At 41.2% G+C, this 17,039-nt stretch overlaps 1 protein-coding gene across 1 annotated transcript in view; it reads right to left on the reverse strand.

Moving 5' to 3' along the window:
* Positions 1–17,039, reverse strand: part of NOTCH2 (notch receptor 2) — a 153,355-nt gene that overhangs the window by 50,531 nt on the left and 85,785 nt on the right. The window contains exons 6-11 of the mRNA XM_046645378.1: positions 7,080–7,313; positions 5,566–5,721; positions 4,928–5,116; positions 3,857–3,970; positions 2,936–3,049; positions 1,062–1,295 (exon numbers count right to left, since the gene is read on the reverse strand). Of these exons, the coding sequence (XP_046501334.1) occupies positions 1,062–1,295; positions 2,936–3,049; positions 3,857–3,970; positions 4,928–5,116; positions 5,566–5,721; positions 7,080–7,313 (1,041 nt within the window). The remainder of the gene's footprint in view (positions 1–1,061; positions 1,296–2,935; positions 3,050–3,856; positions 3,971–4,927; positions 5,117–5,565; positions 5,722–7,079; positions 7,314–17,039) is intronic.

Here is a 17,039-nt window from a genome sequence, read left to right on the forward strand (position 1 = left end):
TGGCATGTATGAGGTCCTGGATGAAGACCAGGGCCTTTGACAAGTTTGAAGAAATGGATTTGGAAATAACAAAATAAAATGAGGGCAGCGAACCACCTCCCCCACCTTTGCCCCCTACATAGACCATTTTCCTTAAATTGAGAATGAGTTCTCAATAAATCACTCCCTTCTATTGGCAGGTCCCTTCTAACAAAGGCACACACTAGTTAATCTTCCACTAATACATTTTCCTTTGATCTGAGACACAGTACTTCTCTGTCCATTAACCACAGTTGTGACCATAATTATTCCTCGAATAAGGAAAACAGAATCCAGTGAAACCTGTGAAATGCTACTGCCTGAGAAAATAATTCAACATTTCCCCAGAAAGAGCAGCATGCCCTCACAACTAACAAGCAGTCATTCAACCGGAGTCAGGAAACAGAATGAACTTGGGATGGGAAACAGCAGCTCTGCATTCTAATTTACAATGACTGGGACATGCAGCAAAGTCTTTCCTCTCCCTTACAATCCCCTAAGATGCCCAAGGCCCACCAGAGACAAATGGCAGAAGAAAAGTGTCACATTAAAGATAACGGAATCTGAAATACAGAAAAAACTATTGCAAGGGCAGGAGGAGGGGAGAGTGAGAGAGAGAGAGAGAGGGAGGGAGGAAGGGAGAGAAATTGAAAGGGAGGGAGGGAGGGAGGGGAAAAGACCAAGTTCATTAATCTAAGTGGGGTGGAGGTTAAAGAAAAAAACACAATCAAATCAAGACACAAAGGCAAAATGGTTTTCAATTTTAAATAATAATTTCAATTTTTTGAAGTGGTGTGCTTCTTCTAAATGAAAAACACATACACAAAATCATCAGCTTTGTAAAGCTATTGTCTCTAATTTCTCCACTGGCTAGAGCCATCTGCCTCTGAGATGTTTCTGGCTGTGGCTTTGGCTGTGCTTCTCTGAATCGGGACTATTTTTTAGGCATCTAAGCATATGCCAAGAGAGTCTGAGACATCTGTGTAAACTGTTTTTGAGAAACAGTGAAAACACCAAAGGGAACAAAAACATAGCGAGCTTACCTGACGTGCCTGGCTGGCAGTTGCACTGGTATCCATTTACCAGGTCGATGCAGCGACCATCATTCAAGCAGGGGCTGCTGTAACACTCATCTATCTGGTCACTGCAGATGGCGCCCATGTACCCAGGATTGCAGATGCAGGTGTAGGAATCAATCCCGTCCTGACACTGGCCATGGTGGCAAGGGTCAGGGTCACAGTTGTCGATGTTTTCCTCACACAACACACCAGTGAAACCTTGGAAGGAATTTTACCAAGTAGGCTTAAAAACCAAGGCAGATACTCCACCCCTGAACATAAGTGTAGCCACATCCACTTACCCTACACATCCCACGTCTTAAACAATTCACATTGTAGGCAATGAGCAGTTGAAACTGACTACGTGCGTTGACTTATAAGGCAAGCCTAATCAAATCAAATTAAAGAATTCACATAACTTTTTCTAAATGATCAATGGTTTCATTAGAGATGCTTTAACTGCATCTTCGTTTCATACTGGACTTCAGTGAGGAAGAGCTCTCAATTTTTCCTTTATATGTTTACCTCTATATTCTGTTTCTCTCAAACCCAACATACAGGTACTGTATTAATGGTCTCATGGACCTTATCTTCCCAATTCTGAACTTAGAGGACAGAGAACTTTTCTTATTCCTCTCAACCCCTCCCAGAGTGCTCTGCATATATAGTAAGTTTTTAATAAATACTTGCTGAATAAAATGAATGAACAAGTTATGAGCATTTAAGAGAAAAAGGGATAAACAGAAGTTCCTTCATTCAACATTAAATCTCTTTTAAAAGACACTAATAGGGCTTGCCTCCTTTTTAAATATGAGTCTAAGGTTTTTAATTTCTCTCCAATGAAGGTTATTCTCCATGAGCATAATCCGGTCAGAGGAGGACAAAATCTGGAACTTCTCCAACCAGAGACAACAGCTATGAAAAGAAAAGGAAGTTAAGCGATTCATCTGACAGGGCCTGTTCTAAATGGACCTAATAAGTGGTAATGTTCCACTACTACTGAAATATTAATTCTCTGTGTTTATTTTTGTGACTTAGTTTGTTTTTCTGTGATAAGAAATCATGCACATGATGTTTAAAATCCTTTAAGAATCCATTTTCTAAAATAAGAAAAATGTCTTGAATTATATTCATAACTTCTTTCTCTCTTAAGCAGTCAGATAAAAAAGAAACTGGGAAATCACCTCTTCTAATAGTTTCTAGTCTTACTCTACAACATTGGTCTGTGCAGAAGCAAATGTATAATAGGGGACAATTAGCTTATTCGAATCCACTCCCAAATGAGAAATGTGGCCATAGATCGGAAATGTAGAATATTTATAAACAGATTCTTTTTGGTTCTAGTAGCAGAAGTCAGGAAAGAGGACTTTCCCAAACAGAGCTCCCTCGCCTGTTCAGATACACACCTGACTCTCATACCGTGAGTCGTCTTTCATGCAGAAAACCTCTGCACTTCCACACAATCGCCCTTAGACTTCTGGGCCTTTGTTCAATCACTTGCCTCAAGAAACACAGACAGGCCTCCTGCTGAGAAGCCTCAGTGAAAAATAGCTTTCAATTGGAATTCTTTTATTTCCCAAAAGAGTAAGTCAAGCCAGCTGGAAACTCACCGCTGCCAAAATCTGTCCCAGAAAGACATGGACACCAAATGGAAATGTCCAGGCCAGGCCACTATTGTGGAGAACGAGGCAGGTGTTATAGAAGGAAACAGTGAGAGCAGCAAAAAAATTTGCCAGAAGACGCTAAACACAGAGCAGCCCCTGTTAGTGGACTGACCTGGTAGGGCAGCTAGAAGAGGACAGTCTCCTATTTTGTTCAGGTAGACCTACCAGGGGAATAAAAAGTGAGAAAAATCTTACCTGTGGCACACTGGCATTCATAGCCATTCGGGTGATCAATACACTTTGCCCCATTCAGACACGGAGTACTGGAACAGTCATCAATATCAATCTGGCAAACTGGTCCAGTGAAACCTTAAAAGGGCACGGTGATGATACAAGTCAAAGGATTATCCTATGTCTTCCTTTATTATGAGAATCATGCCCATAAAGAGTTGGGTTAAGTTACTGGCAGGGCTTAATATCAATGAGTCAGCAAATGTAAAATTATTGTCCCTAACAGGTTACTGGAATAACTGGGCGAAGCTCAGCGCATCAGAGGCACCTGTGTGTGTCTCTACATCTGTTTCTTCCCAGCACAGATTTCACTTGTAGTTAATGACTGAATGATTACAGGTAGAGCCTTCAAACAAGTGAGTGCAGCTTCAGAGGAACTAGGACCTTCCCTCTGAAGAAACAACAAAAGAGGCCATAGTCTATGGCAGAAAATTTGGCATGTCTTCAACGATAGCTTTGGGGAGCAAAAGGTGAGAAAGAGTGCTCTCTGGAAAAAATTGACTTGTTTCTGGATCGATGGGTGAACTATCTAAAAATAATCATCTCACAGAGGGGCTTCAAGAATATGACCCAAGGGAAAAACATAAACTTCTGAGTAGCCTACAAGGAAGGCTTCTGTGAGGTATGAACTTTCTGAAATATACACACAGACAGAGAGGTCATGGGCCATTCAGAACAGACTTGGACTTTTGGCCACAAAGGATTTGGAAGATATATTAGCTGAAACAAATTCCTCATTTCTGTACACACACACTCCTATTCCAAAGTGCTCACTTTAATGACTTCCTCATGTACAGCCCACACACATTCTCTCCCTCCTCCGTTCCCTGAGGTCAGTCAGCTTTACGCTTTCAAAGAAAACAGGGGCAGGTGGTGGGCACTTACCAGGCGGACACAGACACTGGAAGCGATTGACTTTATCCACACACTGCCCATTGTTCACACAAGGGTTGCTCTGACATTCGTTTATCTCCAATTCACAATGCACACCTTTGAAACCTGAACAAAACAGACCACACAAGTGGCTTAGAAAGAGAGAAAGGCATATTCTAGCCAAGAAAGTACAAACTGGCAAAAATGACTACATCCTCTATGAGAATCAACATTTCTGCAGAGGGCAAAGGGAACTCTGCCATGATGGGAAAGAGACTTAGCATCAGACAGGGATATCCACGTCACTGTGAAGAGCGGGAAGAGGTTACCTTCAAAGACAAGTAAGTAGACAGGTAAGACCTGGCATGCCAACAAAGACTGTCCCACATTCTCTGACCAGTCCAGGCATTGCTTTCAGAACAGTCTCAGGCCACTCATGTTCAGGATCTCCACTCCATGTTCCTGAAGACCAGCTGAGGTGGAGATGCTGTTGTTCTCAGGGTGCAGGTGAAGGTCAGGGGGGCCTCCCAAAGCTAGATGGCTAGCATCCTTAACCAGGCAAAGCAGCCACTGTCTGCTGACATTTTAAGTTGGATTTGGCTGTGCTCTCTGAGGACTCAAGAAACAGTCTTTGCAGAAGAGCTCCAGAATATAACAAAGCATGTGTACATCACTATGAATGAATGGCAAGTTCTTTTACAATTATCTGTAAAATGAATTTCTATAAATGGAATGGTATGGTGTTTGTAATATATCAGGGGATGAGGAAAGCTTACTGTTTACAGGATTCATGTGGTAAATCGTGTATTAATCCAAGAATATTTGCACAAAAACAATCACTTTTGAATTCTTCTCTTACATGTAAATGATGCTGAGGGCTTATTTAATTTGGTCTCTATAGCTCTAAGAATTCTACCACAGCCTTACTCCTTAAGGGTCCCCTTGGCTGGGAACCCTGTCATTATTGGGAATTAAATGCTAACAGAGCTCATGGAATTGACACACTACACTGAGTGCTCCACCTAAGAGAAGCACAGTGCAGCGCCCCCTGTATAGACCCCACACACTGATGGGCCCATGTACCTGGCATGCACAAACATGTGAAGCCTCCAATCTTATCCAGACAGGTGGCATCATTCTGGCAGGGGTCAGAATGGCACTCGTTGATGTCCATCTCACAACGAGGCCCTGCATAACCCTTCAGGCACTCACAGTGGAAGGCGCCATCTGTGTTCACGCATTTTCCTGCATGCTCACAAGGATTGCTATTGGCTGGAAGACACAAGCACCAATTACCGGGATCAAAGCACTTGATGGAGTTTCCACAAATGTGGACTACAGAAGCACATCTGACTGCTACAGCATGAGGGCTAGGCCTTTAATAATCTGGTTCTCAATTTCCATATCCTTCCTTAAAAAAAATAAAGAAATAAGACAGACTAGGGCAATCTCAATGCTTGCACGTCTCTGCTGTTCTTTTGCCCAAACTGTCACTAAAGCAGGGCTTTCTATTAATAACCAAGGACAAATCTTCCATATATTTCAATTCCCAGAAGAGAATATGTGGTTAAACTGACAGGTGAGTTGTAAACAGCAGGCATGTGACAGGAGAGATCTGAGGTTTGGGTGAAATATGGCCCTACAGTAAAACGTGCTTCAGTTTAAATGCTTGCCGAGCTCGACAGACACCATGAGGAAGAGGAAAAGTTCCATATACTCACCCATGGCACACTCATCCACATCTTCTGTACAGTCAGCCCCTTTGTAGCCTTGTGGGCAGGTGCAGATATACTGCCCATTCAGGGGGTTGGTATCACACAGTGCCCCCTTGTGGCAAGGATTGCTGATGCATGCATCATCCAGGTGGCACAGGAGACCTGGGGAGCAGTGGGGGGGACACAATGAGAACAAAGAGAAAAGGTCACTTACTTGGGGAAGTTTTCTCTTTAAAGAAGGAGGGGAAACCTTGTGATGGACTTATCAAAATCCAGTATGGAGACTGAGCAGCAACTCTCCCTTTTGTCTGACGCAATCTTAGGGACACACTGCAGCCATCAGCAAAGCGAGGGGCTTCTGCAACAACCCTAGTGCTCTGACCCTGAGCCCTCTGCTAGACCTCTCCTAAAGGGGAGAGTTGTCCAGAAAGTGAGATGGTTAGATGATGAGACAGGAAAATGGAGATCTCCTTCAAATAGAGCTGCCAGATTTAGCAAGTAAAAACAGAAGATGCCCAGTTCAATTTGAGTTTCAAATAAATAGTAAATAATTTTTACTATAAGTCCCAAACATTGTATGCATCCTGTATTTTATTTGGCAACCTGCTTTCCTAAAATCATGCTACCTGATGATCACGGGGCCAAAAACATTTCACTAGCCTCAGAATAAAAAAACTGCTCAACATCATTAGCCTGTACTAAGGCAACCTTTTAATAGTGTCAACATTCCAGGCTCAAATGCTCCCAGGACTCTGAAGTTATTACTAGGCTCAATATTCTGCGTAGTTCACATGGGAACTGGATTTTCCAGGCTGCAATTAGCTTAAGAACAGGTAAGTAAGGCTTCTTCTACAAAGCTGGAGGTGGGGTTTTTGGAAAGACATAGATATGAGAACATTTCAAAACTGCTGGGCACAAAGTTCTCTCAACTAAGCTATCTTCTTCCATCACATTCCTCCCTTCATTGCTCTCTACTCCTAGAACTAGAAGCTGTTAAAACTGAGAGGCTAGAGCAATGTTAACTTCGCAGTTGGTAAAAATTATCCTTTAAAGGAGTATTTCCATAGACATTGAGAGGTGGAATGCACTTAAGTGCTTCTCTTCTGCCAACTCCTTCTGAGTAAATGGATTATTTCTTCTTAAAATGAAGTCCCCAAATCCATTTATTAGTAATTCTGTCTTAATTTCTGAAAAATTAATCTTAATTTCTGAGGTGCCTTTCAGCCTAATATCTTAAAGAAGTCAACAGATGCTCCCAAGGCAATAGTTAACTAACTTTCATTTTGCAGGATGAAACACTGAGGTGCACAGAGTTTAGACGAGAACAAGAAGTTCTAAGGAAGAAGACTAACTTTATAGCACTTTGGCTAGTGATTACATTTCCAGAACAGCATTAAGCAACATGTTCCTACAGATGGTAATTAAAAGGACACAGTGATCAGGATGAAGAGAAGGCAGAAATTCTGAATGCTCACCCGTCCCTTCCCTGATCTCCAGCTCTGTCCTTCTACTGGCCTTACCTGCCTTTCCTTCTGGGCACATGCAAGAGAAGGAAGCCACTCGGTCAATGCAGGTGGAGCCCGGAGTGCAGGAGGCGAAGGCACAGTCATCAATGTTCTCACTGCAGTCTTCTCCGCTCCAGCCATTAACACATACACAGCCATAGCCCCCATTGCGGTTGGTACAGGTGCCCCCATTCTGACATGCATTGGGTTGCAGCAAGCATTCGTCCACATCCTCTGTGCAGAACTGTCCTTTGGGGGAAAAAGTGACTTTGATTAGGGCTCTTAAGTCTCAAAAGATTAGTACCACACCAGCCCCCATACATTCTTCACCTTCATGTGACCCGCCTGAAATTAAGTCAAGCAGAAATCACAGCAGACCAGGCCCTCACATGAATTTTGAGGCCACCTTGAGCCACCCAAATAATATTTATTCCAGGCAAATAATTTAAAGAAGAACGGAAGTTGCTATTCTTAGAAACTCTGACAACATGAGAATTTAGCCAACCTGTCAAAGAGAAGATAAGTCTTGTAGGATGCTTGACTCAGTTAAATCCTTGGGACATTAAATATATAAGTGAGAAGAGCGAGGAGAGAAGAGTCTAAGAAATGAGTAAGGAAAAGAATAATTAGAAGGAACCAAAAAGTCAAAATGGTAGGGCAATTGTTCTCTATCTCTATCTATGGGCAATGCCCATATCTGGGTTACAATACTGTACAATAGTTTTACAGGATGATGTTACTATTGGGGGAGACTTGGTAAAGGGTATAGGGCATCTCTATATTAATTCTTCTTTGGTGTGTGAGGAAGATTAGCCCTGAGCTAATTACTGCCAATCCTCCTCTTTTTGCTGAGGAAGACTGGCCCTGAGCTAACATCCATGCCCATCTTCCTCTACTTTATACGTGGGATGCTTACCACAGCAAGGCTTTTGCCAAGATGTGCCATCTCCACACCTGGGATCTGAACCGGTGAACCCTGGACCACCGAGAAGCAGAACGTGCGAACTTAACTACTGCGCCACCGGGCTGGCCCCTCTATATTAATTCTTATAACTACATGTGTAATCACAATTATTTAAAAATAAAAAGTTTAATCAGAAAATAAAAGTTAGGACAAGCAAGGGTAGAAAGAAGAGATTAAGGACAATGAAAAGCCTTAGTAAAATATGGGTATGAAAGGTAAAGTCAAGATGATATTGAGCAAATTGTGCTTAGCCTGATGCATTCAAGCTTCAAGGATGTGAATTTGTGGAATAAGATGCAGAAAGCTGACCCAATGTAATAGAAGATGGAAAAAAGGATCAGTTTGCTCTGCCTGAAAAAAGACCAAACTGAAGGATGATAAACATTATGGACACACTGCAGGTCACCACAATAGCAAAGGGTGGAGGACTGTTGCAAAGGTCTCAGGCTCCATGACAAGGAACAACAGTATGTCTTCAATTTACAAGCAAGAAATTTGTGATTAACAAGTAGTTTAGTCCCAGGCCACCAGAGTTGTAAAACAAGTTGATGAATTGGTCTTTTCAGAGGTCTTTTGATACCAGTTTAGAGAGCTATCAAAAGGAACTAATGTTCAGATCATCTGAAATCTCTAAGACACAACACAAGCACATGAAACTCAAAAAACTTCAAGGTGGCCTTCTTTCTTTCTTTGACGATAACTCAATGAATAACTCAAAAAGGCATTCTGATGAAGAGGTCTCAAAGAAAAAGCATATGATGTTTATACTCAGAAAATGCCAAGTCTATCCCTAGTCCCCAGAATACCTAACAATAATTCAACTGACAAGTATTTCCAGAAAGCCTGCAATGTGTCTAGTTGTATAGCCATCCCTGCAGCAGAAGCTGGTTGTGTCTGAGCTAAGCTAACTGATCACCTATTCTTTACTCCTCTCTAACTTAAACATCCATTATTACAGCACCAACATCACTCTATTGCCTTATTTGATTGCACATCCATCTCCCATCATTTGGCTGCAAGCAACCTCAGTTCAGGAATACCTGTTTGTATTCCCAGCTAAGATCCCACAGCCTAGGATGGCAGGATGGTAGGATGGGTGTGTGGGCATCTCTGGAACTCTACGCTCAGTGCCCCACTTCATCCATATAATTCTTGAAGGAGCTACCATGTCTTTACATGATCACATTCTCCTAGCTACAGCTGACTGAGCCAGGATGGGCATCTGATACAAGCTTTATTGCTGTGTCTCCTCCACTATTTTGGACTAGGAACCCTTTGCCACATGGATCAAAAGGATGAAGTGGCCAATCTACAAACAAAGTGATATGGGTAAATCAGATGTGCTCTGAAGAGAAAAACAGAATCATGGAGGCATTCAAATTACTGGTTTCTGTTGTTCCTAAAGCTCAACTGCTCCTAAGCCCATTCAGGGGCACAGCCATGCTGAGAGATGTCACTTTGAACAGATCCCCTAATTTCAGATGAGGATCTGTCAATTGAAATTCATCATATTAAGTAACACAGAGTGAGTAAGTGAGTGAGTGCTCACATTGGCAATCAATTACCCCATAAGAGATAATGTCATTTATTACAGAAAGCTTTGATCCCTTAATATACTGGCAGAAATCCTACCTCAGAGCAAAGGTAAATGTGTAATTAGGATACAGGTGAGATTTAGAAATGAAAACATGACGAAGAAGTAGGTGAAGAGTTGTATAACCTGGAAATTACTGACAATCTTAACTCTTACACTTAATGCTAACTCAAATATCTATGCTACCCTCAAACCAAATTGACTTGCTGAACGTGAGCAATTTGAATGTTTTTCTTTTTGACTGGCTCTGTGATGATTCTGGGTATAAGACACTGTGTGTTTAAAAATATCTCATATATTTCTTACGCATAATATAAGGTAAATAAAACAATGCTAGGAATGGAAATTTGGAAGTCTTTGTAAAGGAAACCAAGAGTCACTGATTGCCCACTATAAACCAGCCATTGCGCTTGGGCTGTCACAAAAATTATCTCACTTATAGTGGATGAAACAGACTCAGAGAAGTAAAATAACTTGCCTAGTGTGAGGCAGGAGAGCTGGAAGTTCAACCAAAGTCACCTGACTCTAAATTCTTAACAAAGACCTAAGGCGTGAATCTCACCATATCAAACCATTTCTGCATGTCTCATTTTCCCAAGCACACAAAGGCATGGGGAGGTGGAGAGGATGGAGAAAGTGAAAAATAAAATCATGACTCACACAACTGGATTATTGGAAAAACTTATGACTCTGAATTACTATCCAAAAGTCAAATGTACTTTTGGGTACAGTTCACTGTTTTTTGAATGACATTGATTTTTGAAGGTTAGATACTTTCACTGAACACCTTAGATACTGTTTGTTAGAGAAATCAAATTTAGACAGCCAAGAGCATACTGGCTTATTAGTCATTTTCTACAAAACAGATCATTTTTCTCTAAGGTTCAGGCACATTTCTAGAGAACAACACTCCCTCCCAGGCTCATTTCTGCCAGAACTTTTTTCCCCTCATTCCAATTCTATCACCCAGTTTAAATTCAGAAGGAGGAAAACAGTAACCCTGGTGGCGACTACAATTGCTTGTTCCAAAATTCCCCAAAGAATGTCTGCTATGATACTGCACTTCCTTCATGTCACCACATCTTGGAACAGGAGGAAACCAATGCAGAAGGCTAAAAATAAAAAACATAAGGCTCAGAAAGGTTAAGTAACCTTCCCAAGGTCATAAACTAGTAAGTGAGAGCACTGTCATTCAAACCTGGATCAGCCTGACTCAAAATCTATTGCTCTTTGTACTGAAGCACAGTTAAGTATCCAGCCCTGGATCTGATCAACAAGATCTACAGACTAGGTCCCTGATCCTAGAGTTTTAAAGAACACTGAGAAGACATAGAAGCATGAGACAATTAAGAACACCCTTGGTAGAAATGAATAAAGGCAGAAAGTCTCTAGATAGTAGAATGGGAAAAGTTACTGGTGATTATCTAGAGGGGTTGCGCGCATTGTCTACAGTCATTTGACTTTCCCACTACAGCATGCCAAGAAAACACCAGCCTGGGCTGGAGAGAGAAAGCTTACTGAGGGTGGTGGGGAGGTGCTTAAAAGGAGAAAAGGCTGGAGATCATTAGAAGCTTTGAATTCAACTATAAATTCTGAATTTGATACAACCACCAAAGGGGAGTTATTGTAGGCTCACGGGTGGGCAAAGACATGATCAAAATTGTGTTTGAAGATTAGTCTGCCAGTAGAATACAGAAGGGACTAAAAGCAAATGACTTTCTGTGAGTAGGGAGAGATGGAGAGAGCACTAAGTTATGAGGTACCCAGCATATAAAAGCCTCTGGTGAAAAGGGAGAGCTGTGTTGTTTCCATGCCCTACCAAGCTACTAAATCGTCAGTCCAAACAAGTCTCAGCATGTATCACCATCTGTGTCAACACGCAAACTTTGCTGGTGAACTCCCAAAATACACTGCACAAAGCTCAGTTAGGCAAGCTTTTGAGGGTATCAATTATCCCTCTTACTAATTTCCAACTGCCAGACATTGCAGGCTACTACCATTTAACACTAGGAATAAGGCAGTGGGCTCTTAGGCCCTTCCCATTGCTTGTGTGCAAAAAAAAAAAAAAAAAGAAAAAAAAAAATTAAAAAAAAAAACAACAAATTACCTTCCCTATTGCCACCATAAGTCTGGACTAACTAGAAATGTCACACTACCAAATCTTTGGCTGATACCTTAAACACGTAGAGCCACTGATAGCAACTGACAATTTTCTGGGTGATAGTTTTTGCCTTGTAAATATATCACAAATACGTATCTTCTCTTTACATATTTTCCTTCAGCCCCCATGGCTTACTGTTGGTTCCTTAAACATTAAGTTCTTTCCTACTTCGGAGTCTCTGCATACCCTGTTCTCTGCACCTCAAATATTCTTGCCCCTCTTATTTATTTATACGACTAGTTACTTCTCATTCTTTGACCTCTTTTATAAATTAAGAGATCTCCAAATTCACATCTCCCTGTTTTTCCTCCATCATTGCATCTATTCCATTAAATCCATCCTGCCATTTACCAAGAGTTGTAATTTTATATTTATTAACTCTTTACAGTCTCTGCCCCTATTAGACTGTACGTACCATGAGGGCAGGGACTGTGTCTGCCATTCACCTCAGTTTCCATGTCAGGCACTGTACTAGACACTTGGTATCAGTGGTGAAATAGACCTTAGACCTTGTATCTAATCTAACATGCTCATTTTCCAGATGAGGAAAGTAGGACCAAAGAGGTACGGTGATTGTCCACATTTGCACAGCTAGTTGGCATAAGAATTGGAAATAGACAAAATTAAAGATGGAAATCATTCAGTGCTAAAAAGGATGCTGGGGGTGTGAGATCACAGCAGATCAAGTTCGTCTTCAAAATGGGGAAGGGGACTCTGAGCTGACTGTTGAGGGACAGGGCAGAATTGAGTAACACAGGGGAAGAGCAGGACGCCTCAGTGGTGCTATTAATGAAGACAATACTAGCAACCAACCATTAGAAAAATAAGCATGCTGTATTGGTTTTATAGGAGTAGCGTCACTTTCATGTTAATCTTTTCTTATTGCCCAGTCCTACGATCTTAAAACCAAAGGATGAATGAGTAAGATTAAGGGCACAGCCTGTGGCAGTAAATATAACAACAGAGTAAACCTAAGAGGTCTGTATTGAAATGGAAACCATGACCTAGGCCTCATTAGCATTCAAGTGAGCCAGGGACCACTAAACAGACACCATTTTATGAGCTGCAACGCACCGGGGTACAAACAGCTCATTATGGCTCTCTCAAGATACCACAAACACCATCAATCTGACTTGGAGTTACAAATGACTGGGAAGTGAGAGGAGGAGGGGGAAAAAAGAAAAGAAAAGAAATGATCACTGAGTCTTAGCACTTTGAGAAGAAGCCCTCACCCTTCCTAGTCATCTCTCAACTGTGAAGTGTGTGGGAAAAACCTTTATCACATCAATGGCCCTGTTAAGGGTCAACTCTCATTGCAACAACAATCACCACATGGGGAACATATAAAAATGTTCCTTGCCCTGACCCTGCTATCTCCTATTCTATGGTTAAATTAAGATAATTTGGTCTCCAACATATCCTTCCAGCCAGCAGTCACCCAAGATCCTGAGTTATGGAGTTTCATCTTTCCATATCATAACAGAGTTTTCTTATAACCTCTGTCCTATAAACCTTCTCCTCTGTACACAGGAGATCTTCCATTCCGCTGCTGAAGTGAAAGAACAGAGAACAAGCTTGACTGTTCTACTGCCTGCTGGGTCTAAAGCTGGTTGAAACATTCTGTATAAACCCTGGAGCCTACAGAGTCTGCCTAATGAGGGAACGTGAGTGTGCACTAATGCGCAAGCACACGAATATGTATACGAAGCCTGGGGGTACGGAAGCGGCTAAGGGGATAATGTAGAGGTAGGGGATACACATATGGATAAATGCAAGAATCTCAGTGAATGTTCCCTAATCCTAGACACCATCATTTTTTTAGGACTCCTCAAAAGCCTGGTTTCCCTGCATCCTGATCAATATATTTTCTAAAGTGTCACCAGAATGATCTCAACATGTACAGGGGATTGTGCCATTTTGCCTGTTCGAACCCTCTGATGACTTCTATTACACTTAGGATAAAATTCTAAATCCTATCCACATTTTCCGCCTACCTCTCCAGTCTCTCCCCTTGAAACATCACTAGCTCCAGCCACTCTGGCTTTTTTTCATTTCTCAAAATGATCACAATCTTCCCCCTCCCCCCCCAGGGTCTTTGCACATTCTGTTCCCTGTGCTTGGAACACTCTTACCCACATCTTTCCCGCACTAATTATTACTCATTGTCCACAGCTAAAATGTCACCTTCTCAAACAGACCTTACATACCTACCCCAAATTCAAGTACTTCTGCCTGTTAATAAGCTCTCCTAATAACCTCTACTTTTCCTGAAGGTATTTATTACAGTTCAAAATTTTACAGATGATTATATGATTTCTGTCCTTACTAGACTGTAAGTTCCAAGAAGAAATGAGTCGTTATCTATTTACTTCATCAGTGACTCCTCAGCACTTAGCACAGTGCCCAGCTAACAATATTTCTTGAGAAGTGCTCAAAAATATTTCTTAAATGAATGTTTATCTGCTTCTGTTTTCTCTTAAGTCATTCTAATCACAAAATAATAATCTTTCAACTCATCTCTCTCACACCTTTAGGGTGTCTCTACTCTATTCATACTCCCAAAGTTTCCATCATCCACTTATCCACATCCACCAATCAATACACAAACTTCTCATTCCATTCAAACTTCTCATATACAGATATCTCATTAGTTGCTGAACTCCATCTCATTTATACCATACCAAATTCATCTTGCCTTTTGACACTAAAAGTTCAACTACATCTAAATAGTAACTCTCCATCATGGTGGGTACCTTCCTTCTTCAACTGAAACCTAAGATTTCCCTAAAGAATGTATCCCAGCTAGCCCTCCTTGACAGAGGTCCTCCTCTTCCAATTACTTCCATCTACATGAAGGTAAGTAGGCAGATTCAACTTTTCTTTAAACCCTAATGCTGCTACTGACTTCAAAGAGTGAAAATATATTTATTTAGCTATTTCTAGGTACCAGACACTGTGATAAGTGCTTACATTGATTGTCAAATGTAATCCTCTCATACAATTAGTCCAGTTTTACAGATGGAGTACACATCCAGTCCACACTGAAGAAAGATACTAAGTATCTCAGCCAGGTAAGGAGAAGAGACCCTGACAAAACCCAATAACAGCCCTGAATTTGGAGAGAAGGGTTGGGCCAGGAATAACTACAAAATTTAATGTCCCAATTCATTCATTTATTCAACAAATATGTATACACTATGTGGCAGGCCCTGACCTATATACACTGAGATTTTAATGGTAAACAGTTGTGGCTTCTACTCTGTAGAACTTACACAAATAAGTGTTTTACAACCAAACAATTACAACAGAGGGTGATAAGTGTTGTAATGGATACATGTTGCCTTGGGAGCACAAAGTAGGAGAACAGAGAAGAACTATGGTCTACAGGTCCAGCTGGGGATGATGAGTTTCACTGGCGAGCCACAATTATGGAACCCAATGACAGCACATATCAAGGCAATGTATTTTTTTAACAATTCATTCTCCTACAGACCACCCCTTCAAATCACCTAAGGTTGCATTTACAAGAATTTATTATCAAATATTAACAATAATGGCAGCATTTGTCTTGATATTCTAAGATCACAGTGGTCTCTTGCTTTAACTATTTCTACTTTTATCCATTTGTTCACTCCTATGTGATCCAGACCCAGATGAGCCCCTAGTGCCAGAGACTGCATGAATCTATAAAACAGACAGAGATAGGTACAACAGAATATCTCAGGAAAGGAATCAGAAGTATGCCATGTGATGCTACCTTAAAGTCAGAATAACCTGCATTATAACTGAATAAACTTTAAATTACTGCTAAAAAAAAAAAGAGAGAGAGACTTTATGTGTTAACCAGGTTGTGTGAAAGTGTGCATGTGTGTAAGACTGTGTAGAGGAAGGGGGTGCAGTGTGGAGTACTTCAGGCGGAAGGAAGTGTATGTGTATTGGTTTGAACAGAAGAGAAAACATGGCTCATTTGAGGCAATGAAGAAAAATTAGTGTGGTTCAATGACAAGGCATGCACCAGGGGAGACATGGCTGCAGAGGGAGTTGTATGCAGAACCTTGGAACTCTATCCAAAGACAAGGAGGACCCGCTGAAGCATTTTAAGCAAAGAAACAACACGATCCAATTTGTGTTTCAGAAAGCCCACTCCGCTGCTGTGGGGAGAATGGACTGAACTCCATCTCACCCCTCCAGGTCAACAGCAATTTAAAGCACTGGGGACTCCCAGGGCTCCTGTGGCCGCTATAGCAACGAGAAAGTCTGTGGTGCATCTGGGGCAAATTCTGGATGCAGCAGCACCAAAGAGCATCCAGCCTCAGCCACTGTATGGAGAGCAGTGGATGCTGTGCCAATGCTGGATATTCATAAAGCTGACCCCTGGCACAGAGGCTTCTCCACAGAGAAGAAAATGGTGCCAAGCTTTGTTCCCCCTGCTAGGAGGCCCACACTCTGGCTCTCTCCCTACCTTCCTGCTGCTGGGCTGTTAACCAGTTTACATATAGAGCTCCTCACCTCAATGGGAGAAAAAACTAACTGCAGCAGGGGTTCCAAAGAGAATCAACATACTCTGTTATGGGCAAGCAGTTACTATGAGCAGAAGGAGTAAAATGGAGTTTAAAAAAATAACATGGGATCTATTAAAACATTTTGCAATATAAAAGATGGAGAACATACTATGTAAGATGTAGATAAAGAGCATACTTGTGAAAAATATTCACATCCAGAAACTAATATACTTTAGAAATAATTGGCTCTGGATTCTCAAGAAATTTAGACACATATATGTTCTAAAAAGAAATAAAAAATAACATAGAACATCAGATCTGATGAAAGGGTACAGGCTGGGAGAAACGCAGAAATAGAGAGGACCTAGAGGCAATGAGTAAATATTGTAAGAATATAAAATTGCAGTTCAAATAAAAATCAGAATTGGAAGCAATAAAGGATAGAACTGACAATGAAGAAAAATAAATCGGTGTTCTGAAGGAAACGCTTAAGAAGCTGTCTTAAAATGCAAAGGAAAAAAACAAGCAGATTAAAATAAGGAGAGAGAAGCTTTTAGCTATGGGGAAGAATGAAGACCTAACGTAAAGATAATAGGTGTTCCTGAAGACACAAAAAGAGTGAAAAAGACACTTGTTTCCTGAGGTGAGAACAGACCTAAGTCTGCAGATACACAGGACTCAAAAAAGTACTAGGAGATTATACTATTGTATAGGGAAGATACCTATACAATATTGGTTTAAGATTTAAGTTTTA

Source organism: Equus quagga, chromosome 18 (assembly GCF_021613505.1).
Source record: "Equus quagga isolate Etosha38 chromosome 18, UCLA_HA_Equagga_1.0, whole genome shotgun sequence".
In the NCBI taxonomy this organism is placed as follows: domain Eukaryota; kingdom Metazoa; phylum Chordata; class Mammalia; order Perissodactyla; family Equidae; genus Equus; species Equus quagga.